Here is a 19207-nt window from a genome sequence, read left to right as displayed (position 1 = left end):
AGGCTGCGATAACATCAGGGACGGTGAATTGAACGGAAAGTGTCGGGTCCGTGTCTCTATTATGTGCACTAAACATGTCTGACGCTAGGCGAATGAGTTAAAGGGCGCGAGTCGCGAGTGCTTTGTAGTTGGTCTTCCGGGACAGAGTCTCCTTCGAGTGAACTGTGGAGCGTGAGGGCATATAGTTCATTTTATTCTGCCCAACTAGCAATAATTCTGAGAGTAGTACAGTGTGACGATACTGGAATGACTCAAAACAAATTCCCATAAAGTCCTTCACTTGTGGGTGGCAGTCCAGGATTAGGAGTACAACTGCTAGTGTGTCCACCTGGAAATAACATTGACCCACCAACCTCCGTGGTTCATCCAAGTGTCCACTCCTAAGAAGCAACACCCACACACAAGCCAAATAACCAAAGCCTGTTGCTTTTTGCGATTTTTCTCTGGGATGGGGGCTTGCATCCATCTGATGTTGTATCAGCTCAATCAGTGAATATAGTAAAACTATTCACCGGTTCAAGACTTTATTGTGATACCTAGAATACAGCGACTATATTTGGAGGACTAGCACATCCATTTGGTACGTTGAGTGGAACACTGGCTAAGAAAAAGGAGTATCGCTTTTGCTTCGCACACTCTTCACTTAGCCGTTCGAGATTGAATATCTCCCCTACGACAATTATTAGCTTCCCGTTTGAGGCTCTCGTACTGAATGTTAATTTACCTATTGGCATACCCCATCCTCCAAGCAGGATCTCGTGCAGATGATACTTCCCTAGGCCCTCCGCATTACTCGGCCAAGGAATCTGCTCGAATCCTCCAGCATCCCCAGCGACCGCGCTGAATCCAGTCTCCCATAACCATCGCACGGTGTCGACGCATGTCTTCACACCTGCCCATTTGGTTGGTGACATATCGCACCAAGCGTTCTTGTCTTCCTCTGAGAGTCTCTCGTAGACAGCCGCCCATCCACATCGGACAAACAAGATATCTCCTTCCTTGAGCTCGGTACCTTGGGCTGCGGCACAGGCCTTCAGCTCCTCTACTGTGATGGCGTGGGTAGAGAGGACTTCGTAAGGTTTCCCCTGCTCTAGTCTCCAAGCATAGTAGTCGAGAAGGATCCCTCGGCCGACGATGCCCTGAGCACACCATGCTATCTTGATCAGCCCGGCACCGTCTAGTGAGGTTCAATTCAGGGGGTAGATCTACCGTCGATTCCAACTGCTCCTTTGGCTTCCGATCCTGATATCTGAGGCTGTGTCTTCCCGTTATACCAAAGCATCTCTTTCTGGTACCCGTAATGCGCAAAGCCATCCCACTGGGAAGAAATCTGGTCTCCATCAGCCGTTGAGTCTTCGATATCAATCTTGGAAAGGGCTCTCACCTGCGTGTTGAAGTTCACTTCATCATCATGCACTGCACGAGGTTGCTTCCAGATAATCTTATGCTCGAACTCTTTCCGATTGTGCGTCGGGTGTGCCAGGTAGTTCACTGGGAAGTCTAATCCAACCCTGACGCCCGTTCTGATTTCTTTTGCGGCTTCTACGACTACCTCTGGGGTAAGGAGATTTAGGGTACCCAGGGTGTCGTTTTTCCCGTACAGTCCCCATGCTGAGAATGGCGGATCGTCCTTGTTGAGAGGCAGGTCCTGGAATCTGGGTCGTGCTGGAGGCATTATAAATTGTCAGATCAGGAGAGAAAATTGGCAATTGAAGATATCTGGACGCGTTATGTGAAGTCGCGACTACGCGTGTGCGGGGTGATAGAGGGGCAATTGGGTCTATATATCTACGGTACGAAGATGCTCCGGGGTAAACTTAGCCAGCTCTAGGTAGGATTTCGTGGTCCTAACCTTTGCATGTATTAGATCCACATATCCGCGCTCGATGCCGTTCTACCCTTTCTCTCAATATCTTGCAAGACAACCCCACAATGTCACACCTCGCCATCCCCGCGTAATCTCACTTGCTCGAGTAAGTGGCGCTTGCCCATTGTTGGGGAGCATATGCGGGGTCTGGAATGTGGCTGGTTAACGATGGCCTCCCCCACACACCATCCCTTACTGTGCCGGAACTGACTGGAACTCGGATTTCGGCCCCAACCGCTTCGCATTATTGGACAAAAAACACTGCACTCGGACGGCTCTCCTCCGCTGGGAAGGTCAAGTTAATCCGCAGGCGCATCGGGACTACGGTAAATGGAGCAGCACGACATAGAAATGTATGTCAAGGCTGTCAGGAACTAAGGACTTGTCGAAAGAGTAGCTGAGGATGATCTAGGCCTTGCGGGACATGTTTATTGATCTCTGACCGCTGTTCCACCCAGCTTACTCACTGTTTGGCTATCTCTCGAAAATCCGCGAAGCCCATCTCCAGCTCATCCATAAGAACAGCAAAAATAGAGATCACGACTTCTGAGGTTTCCCAAAATGGCCACTGATCCCGTGCGTCCTAGCACGCACACGCGAAAAGCGAAGACGCAAACCTCGCCAGATATGCGCGTCCCAAGGCGGAAGTTTGCAAATAAGAGGGCTCCGCTCGCGTGCCAATTTTGTAGAAAGAGAAAAGTGCGGTGCGATGCTGCAGTACATGGCCAGCCGTGCTCGAATTGCAGGCATGATGGGTACACGTGCGAGATGTCGGTCAAGAAGGAGAAGCCGTAAGTTCATCCCATTATCTCGAAAGAAACCACGGCTAATTGGAGACCAAAAGAAGAGCGAATAAACACATAAAGGACTCAGACTCTGAATCCTCCAACGAAGGCTTCGACATCTCCAGTGTCGTTCTTGAACTCGACTGGGCGACTTTCACACTCGAAACGCAGTCTAAAGCTGCAAAGCAGCAAGAAGAGCATGAGAATGCATTGATCCAGAGCCCACATTCCACAAATGGACTGGTCAACAGCCCTAGACTAACAGACCTACGAACATCACGACCAGGGGCCCAAAACGGACTTCCAGCAAGGCAGCTTCACGCCTCCGCGAGCCACTTCTCCTACTGCTCGAGCGAAGTCTCCTCATCAGCAGCCAGCTTCGGCGGTGCAATCGTCATCCCAGAGTCCGACTACGAGCGGGACACCGACTACGGAACCACCTCTTCTGCGTCCACAACATCAATGCCTCCGCCTATGAACCCATCCCATAACTTGACGTCCGACCTTCCACCGTACATCCGCCCGCTCTCCCCAGATCTCGGTCCGGATGAAATCTCCTATCTCCGCAAGAAAGGGGCGCTGACAGTGCCGGAGAAATGGCTAAGGGAGAAGCTGATGCAGTGCTACATGGAATGCGTGCACTGGCACGTGCCCGCCGTCTCCTTGTCGAAGGTCGTAGAGACGATTCAACGAGGCGATGGCATGACGGGGAAGATCAGCTTAATGCTTCTACAAGCCATCATGTTTACGGGTGTGGGATTCGTGCAAGAAGAGCATCTTGAGGCGGCGGGGTTCACAAGTCGGGAGCATGCGCAACGGGTTCTGTTCAACAGGGTCAAGGTAAGTCGATTCATTTACAATATTACAGATACGGATTGCTTACGATGCCCGTGGTAGTTGCTTTACGATCTCGACTGCGAAACCGATCGCATGACGGTCATCCAGTCTCTCCTCCTCATGGCCTTCGGCTGCAGCGGTAGTCTCGAAAAGCACGAGAAAGATACCTGGCACTGGCTTGGCATTTCCACTTCTCTCTGCTACGGCTCGCGCCTGAACCGGTATCCTGGGAGCGGTTTCATGACTCCCGAGAAGCGGAAGCTGTGGAAGCGTATTTGGTGGTCCTGCTACGCACTAGACCAGATGACGGCGTTGCGGCTGCACCGCCGGCCCCGGATCCACAGGCAAGACTTCAATGTGCCGATGCTGACGTTGGAAGACTTCGAGGTCGAGGGGCTGAAGGGGACGTTAGGTGGGAACGTGAAGCAATGCGCAGTGATGTATGTGGATAAGGTATATCTGTGCTTGCACATTGGGTGGCCGGAGCCAGAGAGGCTGGAGAAGGGGAAGAGGAACACGGTGGAGCAGGGTGGTGGGGAGATGTTTGCGGACATGGAAATGTTCGCGGACTTGGTAGAGATTCCGGGAGAGAGTGCGGATTGGGAGCAAGGGTTGGAATGGGTAGCAATGACATGAATGTGATAGTTGGAAAGAAAAAGGAGCATGGAGTGATTTTAGGGGGAATAGCTTTGGATATACCCTTGAAGTTATTATGTCTACAAATTTCACAGAATCGTCCACGGTGTTAGAAAAGCGCTTCAGTTTGTCATGCTGAGTACATTGCACGACGGAGAGACCCCAACGCCGTTTCCCTTTGATACTTCCATCTTTGACTTAGAAAGTCACCAAAACAAATCCAATCGGAGTTTTGGTATCTTTTACGTAGGTAATCTTTCATAAGCAGATAGTCTGACATAAGCAAGTGGTCTCTCATAATCAAGTGGTCTCTTATAAGCAAGTAGTCTCTTATAAGTAAGTGGTCTCTGTTGAAAGGCATATTCGATTGATTGATTGAAGGACAGATGATGGGCTCTGGGGCTACGTATATATACTGATCCGTCGCCGCACTAGGCCTGATCCTCTTATGTTGGAACCTAGCTAGCCTAATAGCTCGAGCTACTTTCAACAGTCTCTTATAAGCAAGTGGTCTCTTAGAAGCAAGTGGTCTGTCGTGAACAGGTAATGGGTGCACTATAAGTACTGTAGTACCACGGTGTCACTAATGACCACTACATATGACTCAAAACTACCCTCAATGTCCAACTGATATGGCAATCTAAGCCTCAGCTTCTTCCTTAAACGTTGCCCCATTCTTCTCAATAACTTGATGCTTAGTATGATCAATGTGGATATCTTGCTGATAAATCGCGACCAAATCATCATCTCCAAACATCTTCGCAACCTAGCGCAAATCGTTAACACTGATCTGAAAATGGAATTGAAACATAGGCTTACCTCCTCAAGTGGCTTCCCAAGCGTATTTGGGTAGAGGAAGAACACAATCGCAGCTCCGAAAACCGACAAGCAGATGAAGACGAGATAGTACTTCCAGCCAATATTTGCAATGGCAGTAGGCGCTATCTCGAGCCAGAGAATATCAACCATGCAGAACCCGATGACTGCCAGAGTCATCCCCTTTGCGCGGAGGTGCGTGGGGAAGATCTCAGCTGGATAGTACCAGGATATTCCTTCCAGGAACATGTTGAAGGCGGCGAGGAAGAGGAAGAGGAATGCCGCTGCAGCGGAGAGCCCGGCTTTGTTACCAGTGCCGAGGAATTTCGCAACGAGAGCGGTTTCGATGGAGAGAATGCAGGTCACGACGATCACGCCGGTGCACAGCATAACGTTACGGGGGACGCGGTCAACGTAGGTGAGGGAGATCAGGTTGCCTGCGATTGCGGCGAGGTAGATTCCAGCAAGGAGTTGGAGGGAGTCGCCGGGTCCGTAGCCGATACTAGCGAAGATTGAGGCAGCATAGGCTAAGCAGGCGTTAATTCTAGTACTTCTTTTCGAGTTGTGAATTCATAAGACTTACTTGTGATGACGAGATTTCCGGTGGTATACATGATGACAGGGAGGAAAAACGCTAGGAGTGCGCGCCTCCGATAAGAGGGTCGCCGGAACATTTCGGTCCAAGATCCATCCAGTCCTCGATCCAGGTCATGTTGAGACTTCATCTGGTAAAATTCAGCGGTCGCGAACTCGTGGTCTGGGTCATCTTTGGTCGTGTGTAGCTTCTTGACGATCTCCCACGCTTCATCATTCCTGTCAACTGCGAGTAGCCAACGTGGTGATTCCGGAAGGAAGGGCATCCAGCAAAGTAAAACGATCGCAGGGAAACAGCCGATGGCAAGGGGAGCACGCCATTGTGACGAGGTGGTAGTCTTGTAGTAGAAGAAGCCAATTCCAACATAGGCTGCTAGAATATAGCCAATCACGCCAAAGAGTCCAACTATGCCACCGAGGATACTTCGGCCCTTGGGCGGGCAAAGCTCAATGACCCAAAGAGGCACCGAAAGGTAGAGCATATACGATCTACGATTATAGTTAGCGTCGGAGGTATTTTAGTGCAACGGCGAGCTCCCATACCCAACACCACAGAAGAACCGGAACGCAATGAACATTCCAATGTTTACGGATCCTGCTAGACAGGCCGTTGAGATGATGTTGATAACTGCGCCAGTGCACACGGTGAGTTTGCGACCAAAGCGATCGGCCATCCATGCGTTGAGTAGACATCCAAAAACGCCGCCTGCGTAGAAAAGGCCCGTCATAGTACCGGTCAGGCTTTCTGCATGCTTATTGGTCGCTAAGCCCATATACGCGATGAAAGAGGGTTGTCCTAACGTGCGATTAGTGAGAGATGCTTGAATTGAATGATGATAATCACCCAACGTCGTCCCGATGATGGATCCAGCGTATGAGTATGTGATGGCACCCCATGAGATGCCGATGATAGCCCACACCAGGGCAGCCTGGTGATGGGTCTTGGTGTTGTCAAAGCTAACGGAATCCATGCCGTAGCTACAATGTCAATTTGCGACCGTTGATTTTGGATGTGAAGATCAAAGAGACACAGGCGCAGAAGACGAGGGACCTGGTCGGTGGATTATTTCAAGGGACGCAAGGATCGGCACAGTGTACCACTCTTTAATAGCCCCTGTAGTGATACCAGAAACTGGGGATGGGACGTCTCCGCGCCCTTCCCCAGAAGGCACAGCATGTGGGGCCTCCGGTAATGGAGAATATTGCGGGGGTGGAGCATCCAGAGTCAAATTCCGTTCGCTTCAGCATCCCTCTGATGGCGGATTGATTTCGACCCATCTCTGATTCGCCTCTCCGCAAACTTGCTAATCCAGGGCCCCATGTGGGTTTTCGCTCGGTTGACTACGCACGGTTGGGGAACATCACCTGAGGGTCGACATGTGACGAATACATCCGGGGGTGAGAGTCAGTGCCACACCATTTCTCCACCACCAACTCTTGCAGTATCTCGATTGGCAAGTCGTGTACCCCGTACCTCGTACCCGCCAATACGAGCTTGCGGGAAGTATCATGGAAGTCTCCATGGGTCGCCGACGCTGCCTTTCTCAGTATGCCGAAGTCGCCTAGGTACCTCCGTGTGACTACGTCCTCACCTTGCATACTCAACGATCGGAGATGTTTACTTGGGCATGTCTTACCCAAATACGCAGGAAGGAAGGCTAAGTCGCCTGCTGAACGCTAGAGCATCAACCACGTGCTAAGCTCGTCTCCTCGCTGCTGGACCAGGTTCTAGAACCCCAAGAAATGGTACCGCCTCAAATTCAAAGACACCCATGCATCATCATCATACCGAGAAATACGCCATATAATAAGCCATTGTTAGATCGGTAAGATATATGCAGACTTTCAGGCCTCAAGTAGCAAACACCCCACTTCGCGTCAACCTTTCATTATCAATCCAAATATTTTCATCCGCCTCTTCCGAAGACCCGCTTCAGTTTATCGACAAAGAATCGAGAACCCGAATAGCCATGGCACAGCTTCTCACGATCCGGAAACATCCACAACCATGAACCGTGGGTGCGGGGTCTTGTAGTCTGGTCCGGAATTCCAACGGCCGAACACCACTATGGCCCCTCCAATCCCGGCACCACCGACGACCACGCTGGGCATTCCGGGATAGCTTGAGGGAGCTTGAACTTTTCTAAGTTGAGTAACCGAGTAAACAACAATATCAATTTTCAAGCCCTATCAGTTCTCTCGCTTTCAACCAAGAACCTCCCCGTCTCCTTCTCAAACACCACCATGCCCGTCGCCATCGTCACCGGCGCCTCCCGCGGCATCGGCCGCGCCATCGCCATCCGCCTCGCCTCCGATGGCTTCAGCGTCGTCGTCAACGACATCGTTCCCCAAAAGTCCCTCATCGACGAAGTCATCGCCGAGATAAAAAAGGCGGGCCACGAAGCCCACGGCGTCACCGCCGACGTGAGTAACGAAGCGCAGGTGCAAGCCATGGTCGACGAAACCGTCGCCAAGTACGGTGAGCTCAATGTCATCGTCGCGAACGCTGGGATCCTGGAGACTTCGACGCTGCTGGAGATGACGGTTGAGAAGTGGGACCGCACATATGCGATTAACACGCGCGGCGTGTTTCTGTGCTGGACGATTGCGGCGAAGCAGATGATCAAGCAGGGACATGGTGGGAAGCTGATTGCTGCGTGCTCGATTTCGGGGTACCGGCCTTCGGGGAAGGCACCCGCGTACTGCAGTTCCAAATGGGCGGTTCGAGGGTTGACGCAGACCGCGGCGCTGGAGTTTGGGCAGTATGGGATTACGTGCAACTCGTACTGCCCCGGGTCCGTGAAGACGGATATGAGTCGTGTGTTTGCGGAGAGGTTGGCGGCGGATAAGGGGCTCAAGGATGTAGAGGAGGTGTATAAGACGAGCTCGCATAGGACGAACGCGATCCAGCATGAGCTGTTTCCGGAGGATATTGCGGGTTTGGTGAGTTTCTTGAGTGGGAAGGACAGTAATCGGATGACGGGGCAGAGCATCATTTGTGATGGGGGGATTTACTTCTCATAAGGGTACTATCATTTCTGATAAAATGGGAGGTACGTGAGATCCAAAGTATTTAAGGATAGTTCCGGCAGTCATGTAGAGCATTAAGCATCATAAGATACCAGTCAACTGATCCTCTTTCAACGGTCAACAGTAAACCTTCAATCTTAGAAGCTAGCAGAGATCGAGCGCAAGCAAACAAACCATGATAATGAAAGTTCAACTCTGTCAAATTCAGGTTAGAAAGAATGCTATTGACCTCCTCATGTTTCAGTGATACACCACATTCCCCACTCTCTGCGGCCTCTCTTGCACACACATCAAAAACAACGGCTCATCCCCATGATTCCTAACCCCCCTCACCGCACAGCCCGGCACATACGCCCCATCCAACCTCCCCAACTCCTCTCTCCACTTCCCCTTGCTCTCCTCGGCAAAATTGATCAACGCCTTCCCTCGCATCACAACCAATGTCTCCGCATCTTTTTGAGTATACGGCACGCTCTTCTGCCCTGGCTGTATCACCGTCATCCCAATCCCACACTTCTCGCTCGCCGCCGCGACGCCTGGATTATAATTCTCATACCCATCCTCCTTCTTCCCCGCAACCCACGACACCACCCACCGCATCCACTCGACCTCCTTCGCCTTAAACGGCGAATAACTCGGCTCGAGATCCGCAAACCGCACAATGGTAATATCCGGCTGCGGCGGATAATCCGCAGGAACCACCCCATCCATAAAGTACTTACTCGTCCCAATCTTCTCAATCCCATCATGCACCCACACCAGCTCGCAGTCCTCGGCCCCACAGTTCCGCACGCCATGCGGCACGCCCTTCGGTATGTACATGCAGTCCAGCGGGCCCGCGCGGTGCGGGTGGCCAGTGTGGTCGTACCCCTCCAGCTCGCCCTTCAAGATGACGTAGATCTCAGTCACGGAGTGGTAGTGCAGCCCCTTCTGGCGCTGGCCGACGGGCAGCGACATGAGCCCGACGACGGACTTGTCGCTTGCGATGGCGGCCTCCCGCGACGGGTTGACGTAGCCCGCGGGCCCGCCAACCCACGAGATCAGCCAGCGCATGAAGCCGGGCTCTTTGGCGCCGGGGACGTGCCATTGCGGCTCGAGGTCGGCGTAGCGGATTATCGAGGCTGTGGTCGGGTTGATGATTTGCTTGGTGGTGATGGTGGTGCCGGCGTTTTCGGGCTCGTGGAGGTCGATGGTAGAGGGGGCCATGGTTGCTGGTAGTCGAGGTGTTGAGGGGGGTGATGGAATGGTGGGGAGGTTGTAGAGAAGGAGGACTCGAGAAACGTAGGATGGGAGTGCGCTTGGTAGAGACACGGTGGACTGCTGGAATGTAGGGTCGAGTGGACGTGGGAGTGGTGGATAAGAAAAGCGGACGTTGTGCCCGGAAAGGGTAACATTTACATTTACATGCTCAACGGCAATGAGCAAGTGCCAAAGCACCCGGCCTTCGAAGATCCCACCAAGTGACTGTGCTAAAGCTACCCCACACCTGCCGTGCCAGCCGTTGATATGGTGAAGGATGAGGGGCAGCGGGGAGCTCTCGAAGCATGCCTGTCCAAGAAAGAGCGCTGCAAAAGTTCCGGGACATTTCCGAAAACGCCACCCGAACGCGGGAAAATTGATCGGTGGGTCTAACCAGTAGGAACAACGCTGAACATGACTGGAAGAATGAACTTGAAGAACGTGACATCGACTATAAGTGATATTGACATTGTGAATTGAATTAAATTACTAGAGAGCACATGGAGATCACTGTTGAAGCCCGCCAACATCGAAGAGACGCCGCAATTCATCGTCGACCCAGAATCCATCAATTTCTTCACCTCCGGTACCTCGTACCATACTGGGCTCATTGGTCGTGGAGAAACCATTGATCAGCTGGTTAAGCATGTCGTCGTCCCCGTCCATCGTGTTTTGATTGAAGAAGTCGGAAATGTGGGGCATAATGGTGTCGAACTGCAACTCCTTTGGGGTTGTATCCAGTAGTTCAGCGCCGTGAAATTTGAGTATCGCGCGCTTTGCAGTCTCGATAATCCGGTATAGTCGTCGCAGTGTATGACGAGCGAGAGTGAAGTTGGATGACATGTCGTTGAAAGTGCTTAAGCCCTTTTTGAATGATTCGATTGCCTTGGTGCGAGTCTCTGGTGGATTGTCTGCTTTTACAATGATGCAAACAAGATTGAGCAGAGGAGCAACGGAGTAGAATACCGAAGAAAAGCGTCCGGTAGGCCTGTCGAGGCCGCGCGAGTGGTACGCGTATAATGCGTCGATGGTGGTCGCTGCGATGGAAACGACTTCATCAGCCGTCTTCTCGCTGTAAGTTAAGCTGAGAATACTCTCTTGCCGAAGTATCAATCTAAGTTGATTCATCCGAAGGTGCAATATGACGGTTTGCCGGAGGACATATGATGGAACGCTCCCCGGTGTGTCAAGTCGCTCAAGGTTTTTCAAATACTGCAGGTGAGGCGGTATTTGGCTGATCGCATACTGAACACGTGCATCCATCGATGCAATGAACTCTTGGCTGGCAGGCTTCGGTGCACTCGTCGCAAATACCGAGTCCCAGATCTCAGCACACATTTTGCCCCACTTGATAGCAGAACACAGGTATGGACCAGATGAGCGCTCTGGGTTCTCTTCGGGCAGCGGCCTATCAGGGAACATGAATTTGTCTTCGTAGCCCTTTGGAAGATCAACTCTGAAGTCAGTGTCTCGGATCAAGTATGGCGACCCATTGTTGAACGCAATGTTTCGTTCCAAGTAGTAAATCGTCCAAAAGATTCTTTGTCGCATGACAGTCTCGAAGGGAGTGCAATCTTTCCAGGAATTCTGGTCATGAAGACCTACTTGAAAGCACAATCGGACGACCTTTGCCATAGTGTCGTAGGCTCCATCGGATTTCTCGATATAAAGGAGATATCGAGCTTTGATCAAAAGGCATTGGATGGTGAGCATGTTGCCGTTACCGAGCCACGTGAGTCTGTTCAATATGCTCTCTGCCCTGCAAAACTCGTCCCAAGCTGGCACCAAACTGGAGTCTGACCAGTCGTCGCTCAGCAACTTGACCTCGGCATGCATCAAGTTGATGAGCGCAATGAATTGAGGCAAATCGGCGGTTTCAATTTCAGAGGTGTGGTTTGAAAGGAAGCGGTCAAAGTCGGCACGAAACTGGTTCTCATTCAAGCTCGGGTAATGTGGGTTCATATAGGAAAAGTAGATGTCGATATAGTGTCGTAATGATGCAACATCGCCGAGTCGGGTCTCCTTTTCGAAAGCTTCGATGGTCTTGTTGCCTCCGGGCGATAGATTCGTCCAGTAGACTGATTTTACGTTTTCGGTATCCTTATTATCAGGAGTAGGCTCGCCGTGTTGCTCTTCGTCATGGCATGCAACAACGCGATTCAAGACCTCGATCGGGGTGAAGAGACATGTTGCGCCGTGAAACTGCTCGCTTTCGGGTATGCTGGTGGCACTCGTCGTGGATCCGCTCGGGGAGCTGGAATCGTTCTCTTGCGATGGCGACTGTTGGTCGTTGTTGATGGAAAGGTGGGTCTTGAGCATGTTTCGGTCTCGTTCTAGACTGGTGATGCGGGCCATCATCTGTAGTACCTTCTCAGAGAGGTTCGCCGCTTCGTCTGGCAATGTTGCACCGTTGGTCTGTGGCCTTGCAGCGTCGAGGCTATTTTGATATTAGCATTAAAGCTCAAGTCTTGTAGGCGAGATGGGAGAACATACGAGGGCCTATCATCTCTTGATCCCGCGGTCTTCCTTCGTTTTCTGCCGTGGTTATATACACACTGTAGTTCGGCGGAGCGACACTGAAGACACGTTTCTTCTCCTGAGCACTTCACTTTGCGCTTTTGGCAATTGACACTGGACAATACCGTTAGTTGAGATCAGTACCCAAGCAAAGCACTAGGTGTCTAAGTTGTGAAAGATGTCATCTAGACTTTCACAGTGGTATCGAGGCACCTCAACTGGTGGCAAACGAGTCAAACAGACTTCTGAAAAGTGCTTACCATGCATTCGACACGTATCTCCCCCGTTTATTCGCTGGTTTCCGTGCTTTTGGGGATGGCTCTTCAGTAATAGAAATGACGGAAAGCGTCCTCTGCGGGGCCTGGCCATCTTGATCTTGGGTCCGCCATCCCTCCCACCTCAGCTGCTCATCGTGATTCTGAGTGAACTGTGTGAGGATTCCCGCAGCGTCCTGGTCTGATTGGCTAGGGAAGAAGGAGTTGGAGGCGTTTTGGGTGAGTGTTGGATCTATGTGACTGGGTTCGCAGAAGATGCCGGAAGAAACAGCCGATAGCCGGCGATCCACGCTTTGGTCATTGCTTAGCACGAGAGGGTCCGTATCAGGTGAAGGCCACGGCGCTGCATTCTTGGTGCTGCCGGCGGTAGATTGACGGCGAGGGGGGGCTTCGAAAACACATTCAACCCCCATCCCGGAGCATCTTTCGCACCGGGGACCGCCACTGCATTTGAGTTTCAGCTCGCTGCATGTTTCGCAAGTACGCTTCGTGGTTTTGGTTCTATCCTCAGGACCATTTGGGCTCTGCTTGGCGGCTCGGCACGACTGGTGGTGGCGCAGGAGCACGTCGCTGCAGGTCACGTTATCAGCGGATGCATCGGAGGAAGGAAAACAAGGCCGCTCACCGTCGCGCAAACCGTTTGCCGCAGTACTGGCAGGGGTGCGGTTTGGGGCTGTGGCCGCGATGGAGGGAGGTAATATGGCGTTGGAGGTGCTCAAGACGCGTGAAGCGCGCATTGCACTCGCGGCAGGCGTGCGGCGCAGGATCAACCTGATCAGAGGCCATGCTCTTTCGACGGCTGAGCGGGAGGTGCTGGTTTGCGGTCGGGTGCGTGAGGGGGGAGAACGCGCAGTGCTGAGGGGCAACGACTATGACCGAGCTGCTATCACCGTCGACGGACGACATTTGCAGCGAGTTGAGAGGTTCAGGCAGGCAAAATACAGGCAAGCTTTGGGCACATGAAGCCGACGACGGGGGCTGTCTGCGCTTTATTCAGTCGGCCCTCCGCCTGGGCCCGCCCGTGGCTCGCCGCCTTCTTCCCCGCATTGCCCTAAATGCCCCCGGACATTTGGCACCCCTAGCGCTCCTCGCACGCATCCATCACCACGCAGGGCCGGCCGCCCACCTGGCTATTGGCCGAGGGCCGCGACCAGGGCAGACGATCTGACCGATCCCAGCGTGAGTGCTACCGGTCATGCGGCCTGACATCCATCTTTCAGACAAAGAGCGTTGGCCGCAACGTCATCCCATGCTGCATTCTCGGTGCGTCTTTTTGAAGTGCCAGTCCGGAGCATCCAACGTCGTATCTACGTTCTGCAGTTGGAAACCCTGACATGTCATCTAGATTCTGGAATCTGCTGGAGCCCCTCGAGTAGCGGCACAGCAGTGTTCACGCTTCCAACAAGATACTGTATTCTCCTAGTCGATTATCATCTCTATGAACCCCCGCTCGCCATCAAGCACTGGCCTGTAATGAAGCTTGATAGGTCGCTCAGCAAGAAGAGAATGGGGTTTGCAATGTCATCGGGCTTTCCAATCCGTTGAAGAGGAACTGTCTTCGCCACCAAGTCTAATAGCTCGTCGTCCGTCTTGTTTCCTCCGAACCGTGGTCCCATGACTGTTTGTAGTGGGCTTCGAGACATTTGAGTATCAGTAGGTCCTGGAACTGTCGTCAGTCTTAGAAGAAGAGCGGACAGCCTTGAAAGAGCATACCTGGGCCAACAAGATTCACCCTGATGCCGTACTTCGCATGGTCCAGCGCCCAAGTCTTGGTCAAACCTGCGACTGCATGCTTCGAGGACGTGTACGCCGGTATCCGTGGAACTCCCACCAACGACGACGTACTCCCAATGTTCACCACCGCACCAGAGCCTTGCTTCTTCATCTGCGGGAAGGCCTCGAAGGCCATGTTCCAGCTGCCCGTAACATTGACAGCGTAGACCTTCTCGAACAGATCATCAGGCGGTGCCTCGCCCTCCAGCAGACATATCCCCGCGTTGTTGACTAGCCCATCCAGCCGGTCGTGCTTTGCGACAATAGTAGCGACGGCAGCGGCGCATTGCTTGCGGTCGACCACGTCGCATTGTATGTACCCAAGCCGCTCTTGAGGGAGACCAGATAGCTCTTTGCTCTGCTCTGCGCCTAGATCCAACGCATAAACATATGCACCATAATTGATCAATTGCGCGACCACAGCAAATCCAATGCCCACCGCGCCGCCCGTCACGGCGTAGACGTTGGATTCGAAGAGCTTGGGGTCCATGATGGCTGGGGAATGAATCAGTTCTTACGTATCAACGGCAGAATTGGACGTCTCCTGATGAACATGCGACGGCCTTGTATTCGCATGCACTGATATTACAGGGTCTTAGCACTCGCTATTTCCTTCCGCGTTCCAAGGTTCCGCCGAGCGGACCAAACTGTCAGAACTTGTCGGTGAGTTGCTGCACTCGTGGCCTTCTCCGTGTCTCCACACCCTCCCCCAGCTTTCTCCGCATGAGTTTGGCACCGGGGGCGATCTGAGCCTGGAGGTGGAGAAAGCATGTGGAGGTGAGGTTGGATAGCCGGAATTCTGACTGTGCTCTTTCCGACGCACCCTCGCCACTTTAGCCGATGTGGGGAAGCCCATCACCCATGAATCGTGCGCACGTGGCACCGACGCACGGGGCGTTCTGCGTTGCTGGGGTTTGGTGGCGCTGCATCGTGCATGCTATCCAATCGGAATCTAAGGGAGTCTGGCAGGGGGCGCGTCGACTGAAGTGACGCCTGAGTGCAGGTGGTGAAGACTCTACATACAGCACAGCGACGGAACACGAATGCCGTTGAGAGTCGAATACCGGTGGTTGCGGCACGAGATGGAGTCCCCCGCTGTGGAGAGCGAGAACGCTGTTTCAAAGACCTCTCCGCCGCATCTATGCATCTATCGATGCGTCACGTACCATAAACTGACAGGATGGATTTTCCCGGTGTCGCTTTGATCACAGGGGCAGCATCTGGTATGTAGACTCTCAATGTCGCAAGAAAGCCGAATGTTTATCCTTAACTAACACTGCTCGTAGGAATCGGTCGCGAAACCGCTCTCCTTTACGCCAGAGAAGGCTGCAAAGCCCTCACAATCGCCGACCTCAACGCCGCCGGCCTTGAAGAGACCAAAAAGAAAATTGAAGCCATAAACCCCGACGCCAAAGTTAGGATAGCCGTTTGCAATGTCACAGACGAAGCCGCCGTGCAGAGCATGGTCGACGGCACCGTTGAGCAATTCGGCCGCCTCGACTATGCCGCGAACGTGGCAGGGATGATCTTGCTAGGCGTGCAGACGGCCGACATGAGCACCGACTTCTTTGAAAAGCATTACCAGGTCAATTTGCGGGGCCTGTTCTTCTGCGAGAGGGCAGAGTTGCAAGCGATGTTGAAGCAGGAGCCGATTACGTCGAAAGACTCCAAGTATCCAGCGCGGGGGGCCATTGTGAATGTCTCGTCCATGTCGGGGTTAGTAGCTTCGCCGGATATTCCGGCGTACGCTGCTAGTAAATTCGGAGTCATTGGGCTAACCAAGTCTGTGAGTACCTCATTCCTGGAATTGATTTGACTAGAGGGGGGTGGGCGGCTAATATGCTCTTCTCTTCAGGATGGTATGAACTACGGCAAAAAGCTCATCAGAGTTAATGCGGTTGCTCCAGGAGCAGTTGCGACGCCTATATTAGCTAATTCAGGCAACAAAGCCTCTGCCACTCCGCTGAAGGACTCGGCGTCTATGGATAATGGGTTGGGGCGCTTTGGAGACCCAGAAGAGCTGGCGCAGTGTATTGTCTGGCTTACGAGTGGCCGAGCTAGCTACGTGACTGCTTCAACTGTAGTTGCGAATGGTGGACAGCTGGGGGGATAGTTCGTCAAATCTATAACTCATTCGAGCTGCTCCAAATCAGAACCTCGACATGATACAAATCTCTCGCAATCGACTCTGCTCGGTTCCGAAATGCACGTAAATGGGCCTTCATGCTCTTACTCTGTAATCTCATTTCTCGCGCTCTGAAATGCACCAAAACGCGCCCGTATGCTCTTATTCCATGATTTCCTCGCTTCTAAATCAGATGACTTTCAACTAGCTCTTTATTGGCCATTCCTGCATCTCAACCCCGCACGCGCTAGCGACTTCGATATCTTTGGCTACCGTACCAGGGTCGACATGAAGCATCTCTCTCACGGAAAACCAACATTTCTTCGCAAAAGCACCCACAGCGTCACGGATTGGCAAATCCCCACTTCTAGTAGCTGTCCTGCGGTGGGGAAAGCCCCTCTTTTCATTGTCGTGCGAGCCTGAGGGCCAAAATGCCGTGATTCCGAATGCCGTTGAGAGCGGCCGGTGGGAGGAGGCAGGACGGAGAGGGCGGTTGGCGAACGCTATCACCCAGAGAGCCCGCCGGTTGGTTTCTCTCTCTGCTTCCTTCTTCAGTGCGATATTGGTATGTCGACAATGGACGCTTTTCATAAAACCGCTGGCGGTGTTGTGGCTGCTTTGAGGGAATCGGCAAAGCATATGCCTCCATTGAGTCAGTATCAGCTTTCTGCGGTTTTGGCTGCTCTTGTAAGTACCGAAAGGACTCAGATCCTCTTCAACTGGAGGCGGCGTTGTGTGTCATCTGCTGATAAGCTGTCCAGAGCACACATGCACTCTTTCAGCTCCATGAATTCCAGCCGATGGATGTTCTCTTCGCATTCTCTGCTTTGAATCTTGGTCTCAGACTGTTTCTCGACAAGCAAACCACAGAGACCGGCATTGTTGTTCTACAAGCCCAACTCAATCTGATCTACTTCGTGTCTCTTTTGTCAGTACCTCCAAACTGTGTAATCTTTTAGTCATCAGTGATACTAACTACTTCAGCACATCAATCGCCATCTACCGACGATTTTTGCACCGCACACGTCAATTCCCAGGCCCATTCCTAGCTTCAATTACAAAATGGTGGGCCTGGGTTGTCGTCTACCGCGGCGAGTACCATCGGACCGTGCGGGCTTTGCATAACTCCACCAAAAGTGACATCGTCCGCGTCGGGCCACGGGAGCTGGATATTTGCAACGTCGACTTCATCGGACCCTTGTATGGTGTAGGTACCAAATGCATAAAAGGGCCTTGGTACGAGGGCACTCTGATGGGCAGCCACCACCGCTTTTTACAGAACGAGAAACCCGAGGGCCATCTCTGGAAGCGAAGAATCTGGGATGCCGGATTCAACTCGAAAAGCATTCGCGAATATGAGCCACACGTGTTGCGTGTCAACGAAGAGCTACTAGAGAAGCTGAAGAAGCTTACTAAAGATGGAAAGCCTATTGATATCGGACTCTATTTTGCATTTTTCACGTGGGATATCATGGGTGATCTCGGGTGAGCTAATGCCTATTTTGTGCATTGACTAATACGCACTAGCGAATTACACTAACAGGGCTCTAGATTTGGAGAGTCGTTTGATATGATCAACACGGGCACCGCAAACGATGCCATGAATGTCGTGCAAGGCTTTACGCGATTCAACTCATTAGTCTGCACAATCCCGTGGTGCTCCACACTCTTTGCATGGTTCCCTAAAGATCCGAAGGCCGAAGGGCTCTTCACGTTCGCCAAGGAGAGAGTCAAGCAGCGTCTCCCCCTTGGCACCACCCGTGACGACATATTCACACACTTGCTCCGCGAGGACCGCGTATCGAAGAAGAAGTACAGCGACTTAGAACTAATCCTCGAGTCCCTGATGCTGACCATCGGTGGCTCTGACACCACTTCCAGCAGCTTAGCGTAGGCACTTCCTTGCCATTCTCCTTTTATGTGACTACTCAACCTAACGTCCGATATCTAGAACCATCTGCTACTACCTCATGGCCAACCCCTCCAAATACGCCAAGCTCAAGGCCGAAATCCACCCCTACGACGGGCCGCTCACCCACCTCCATCTCGCCAAATTCCCCTACCTCAACGCCGTCATCCGCGAAGCCCTACGCCTGCTGCCGCCCATCGGCTCTGGGATGATGCATCGCGAGACGCCCCCCGAAGGCCTCACCGTCAACGGCATCCACCTCCCCGGCAACACGAGCGTGGGCATCGGCGCTTACGAGATCCAGCGGGACGCTCGCTACTACGGGAATCCCGACGAGTTTATCCCCGAGCGATGGCTTGGCGAGGGGCCAGAGCCTTTTGACAGGAACGCCTTTCTTGTTTTCTCGTATGGCCCATATAGCTGTGTGGGCAAGCATTTGGCGTATTTGGAGCTGTGCGATGTCATTGCAGGGGTGGTGAAGACTTTTGATATGGAGTTTGCGCCGGGGTATGATGCTGGGAGTTATGAGATGAGTATTAAAGATAGTGTGGTTAGTACGAGGGCGCATTTGTCAGTTATTCTCAAGGCGAGAGCGTGAAGTGGGTGAGAATTGGGTAGCTAGTTGGAGAGGCAGATAGTGGCTTTTGAGCTCGTGCAACTTGCCGATTTGAAAGCTGGTAAAGTCACGAGCTTCCGCGAATTCTACGTGTTTTCCGCAAACATGTCAGCATTATTGATTAGGGCACGTCAACGAATAGGGAATCTCTACGTGAATATGCTACGAGATGTTCAAAACACGCTATT

At 52.5% G+C, this 19207-nt stretch overlaps 9 protein-coding genes across 9 annotated transcripts; 4 read left to right on the top strand and 5 right to left on the bottom strand.

The window, feature by feature from the left end:
* Positions 1–510: 510 nt before the first annotated feature.
* Positions 511–1758, bottom strand: BDZ99DRAFT_428872 (uncharacterized protein). Its single transcript, XM_033717201.1, has 4 exons — positions 1385–1758; positions 1210–1330; positions 725–1153; positions 511–670 (listed from the first exon to the last, which is right to left on the bottom strand). Exons 1-4 carry the CDS (start codon positions 1673–1675, stop codon positions 537–539), a joined length of 975 nt encoding a protein of 324 aa, XP_033569310.1. The 5' UTR covers positions 1676–1758; the 3' UTR covers positions 511–536.
* Positions 1759–2428: 670 nt separating this feature from the next.
* BDZ99DRAFT_551725 (uncharacterized protein) lies at positions 2429–4220 on the top strand (the record flags this gene model as incomplete). The annotated part of the gene is made up of 3 exons (XM_033727034.1): positions 2429–2658; positions 2904–3492; positions 3550–4220. The coding sequence occupies 3 exons, from the start codon at positions 2429–2431 to the stop codon at positions 4123–4125; spliced, it is 1395 nt and encodes a 464-aa protein (XP_033569309.1). The 3' UTR covers positions 4126–4220.
* Positions 4221–4738: 518 nt separating this feature from the next.
* On the bottom strand, positions 4739–6506 carry BDZ99DRAFT_455139 (MFS transporter; the record flags this gene model as incomplete). The annotated part of the gene is made up of 5 exons (XM_033718429.1): positions 4739–4891; positions 4945–5468; positions 5525–6024; positions 6079–6331; positions 6380–6506. The coding sequence occupies 5 exons, from the start codon at positions 6504–6506 to the stop codon at positions 4766–4768; spliced, it is 1530 nt and encodes a 509-aa protein (XP_033569308.1). The 3' UTR covers positions 4739–4765.
* A 1203-nt stretch (positions 6507–7709) lies between these two features.
* BDZ99DRAFT_469084 (acetoin reductase family protein) lies at positions 7710–8660 on the top strand. The gene has a single exon (XM_033721416.1). It carries the CDS (start codon positions 7780–7782, stop codon positions 8557–8559), a length of 780 nt encoding a protein of 259 aa, XP_033569307.1. The 5' UTR covers positions 7710–7779; the 3' UTR covers positions 8560–8660.
* A 145-nt stretch (positions 8661–8805) lies between these two features.
* BDZ99DRAFT_455134 (uncharacterized protein) lies at positions 8806–9618 on the bottom strand (the record flags this gene model as incomplete). The annotated part of the gene is made up of 1 exon (XM_033718428.1): positions 8806–9618. One exon carries the CDS (start codon positions 9616–9618, stop codon positions 8806–8808), a length of 813 nt encoding a protein of 270 aa, XP_033569306.1.
* Positions 9619–9921: 303 nt separating this feature from the next.
* On the bottom strand, positions 9922–13502 carry BDZ99DRAFT_577019 (uncharacterized protein; the record flags this gene model as incomplete). The annotated part of the gene is made up of 3 exons (XM_033728640.1): positions 9922–12241; positions 12582–13166; positions 13222–13502. 3 exons carry the CDS (start codon positions 13500–13502, stop codon positions 10312–10314), a joined length of 2796 nt encoding a protein of 931 aa, XP_033569305.1. The 3' UTR covers positions 9922–10311.
* A 338-nt stretch (positions 13503–13840) lies between these two features.
* BDZ99DRAFT_469083 (NAD(P)-binding protein) lies at positions 13841–15123 on the bottom strand. The gene is made up of 2 exons (XM_033721415.1): positions 14310–15123; positions 13841–14256 (listed from the first exon to the last, which is right to left on the bottom strand). Exons 1-2 carry the CDS (start codon positions 14857–14859, stop codon positions 14033–14035), a joined length of 774 nt encoding a protein of 257 aa, XP_033569304.1. The 5' UTR covers positions 14860–15123; the 3' UTR covers positions 13841–14032.
* Positions 15124–15204: 81 nt separating this feature from the next.
* Positions 15205–16491, top strand: BDZ99DRAFT_208151 (oxidoreductase). Its single transcript, XM_033713313.1, has 3 exons — positions 15205–15592; positions 15656–16155; positions 16225–16491. The coding sequence occupies exons 1-3, from the start codon at positions 15550–15552 to the stop codon at positions 16480–16482; spliced, it is 801 nt and encodes a 266-aa protein (XP_033569303.1). The 5' UTR covers positions 15205–15549; the 3' UTR covers positions 16483–16491.
* A 579-nt stretch (positions 16492–17070) lies between these two features.
* On the top strand, positions 17071–19038 carry BDZ99DRAFT_577017 (cytochrome P450; the record flags this gene model as incomplete). Its single annotated transcript, XM_033728639.1, has 5 exons — positions 17071–17181; positions 17256–17422; positions 17479–17979; positions 18046–18384; positions 18446–19038. 5 exons carry the CDS (start codon positions 17071–17073, stop codon positions 18999–19001), a joined length of 1674 nt encoding a protein of 557 aa, XP_033569302.1. The 3' UTR covers positions 19002–19038.
* Between the last annotated feature and the right edge of the window lie 169 nt (positions 19039–19207).

The sequence above is a fragment of the Mytilinidion resinicola genome (genome assembly GCF_010093595.1).
Source record: "Mytilinidion resinicola strain CBS 304.34 unplaced genomic scaffold BDZ99scaffold_33, whole genome shotgun sequence".
Lineage (NCBI taxonomy): Eukaryota > Fungi > Ascomycota > Dothideomycetes > Mytilinidiales > Mytilinidiaceae > Mytilinidion > Mytilinidion resinicola.
This window is presented reverse-complemented; position numbering and strand designations above follow the sequence as displayed.

What these genes read in the sequence shown, in the direction of transcription:
- BDZ99DRAFT_428872 (XM_033717201.1), bottom strand. Translation starts at nt 1,675, where the DNA reads ATGCCTCCAGCACGACCCAGATTCCAGGACCTGCCTCTCAACAAGGAC. An exon ending in AAGTGAACTTCAACACGCAG is followed by an intron (nt 1,331 to 1,384) that starts GTGAGAGCCCTT and finishes GATGGAGACCAG; the next exon opens with ATTTCTTCCCAGTGGGATGG. An exon ending in AGGAGCAGTTGGAATCGACG is followed by an intron (nt 1,154 to 1,209) that starts GTAGATCTACCC and finishes TGATCAAGATAG; the next exon opens with CATGGTGTGCTCAGGGCATC.
- BDZ99DRAFT_469084 (XM_033721416.1), top strand. Translation starts at nt 7,780, where the DNA reads ATGCCCGTCGCCATCGTCACCGGCGCCTCCCGCGGCATCGGCCGCGCC.
- BDZ99DRAFT_469083 (XM_033721415.1), bottom strand. Translation starts at nt 14,859, where the DNA reads ATGGACCCCAAGCTCTTCGAATCCAACGTCTACGCCGTGACGGGCGGC. An exon ending in GGTGAATCTTGTTGGCCCAG is followed by an intron (nt 14,257 to 14,309) that starts GTATGCTCTTTC and finishes CGACAGTTCCAG; the next exon opens with GACCTACTGATACTCAAATG.
- BDZ99DRAFT_208151 (XM_033713313.1), top strand. Translation starts at nt 15,550, where the DNA reads ATGGATTTTCCCGGTGTCGCTTTGATCACAGGGGCAGCATCTG. An exon ending in GATCACAGGGGCAGCATCTG is followed by an intron (nt 15,593 to 15,655) that starts GTATGTAGACTC and finishes CACTGCTCGTAG; the next exon opens with GAATCGGTCGCGAAACCGCT. An exon ending in TCATTGGGCTAACCAAGTCT is followed by an intron (nt 16,156 to 16,224) that starts GTGAGTACCTCA and finishes TCTTCTCTTCAG; the next exon opens with GATGGTATGAACTACGGCAA.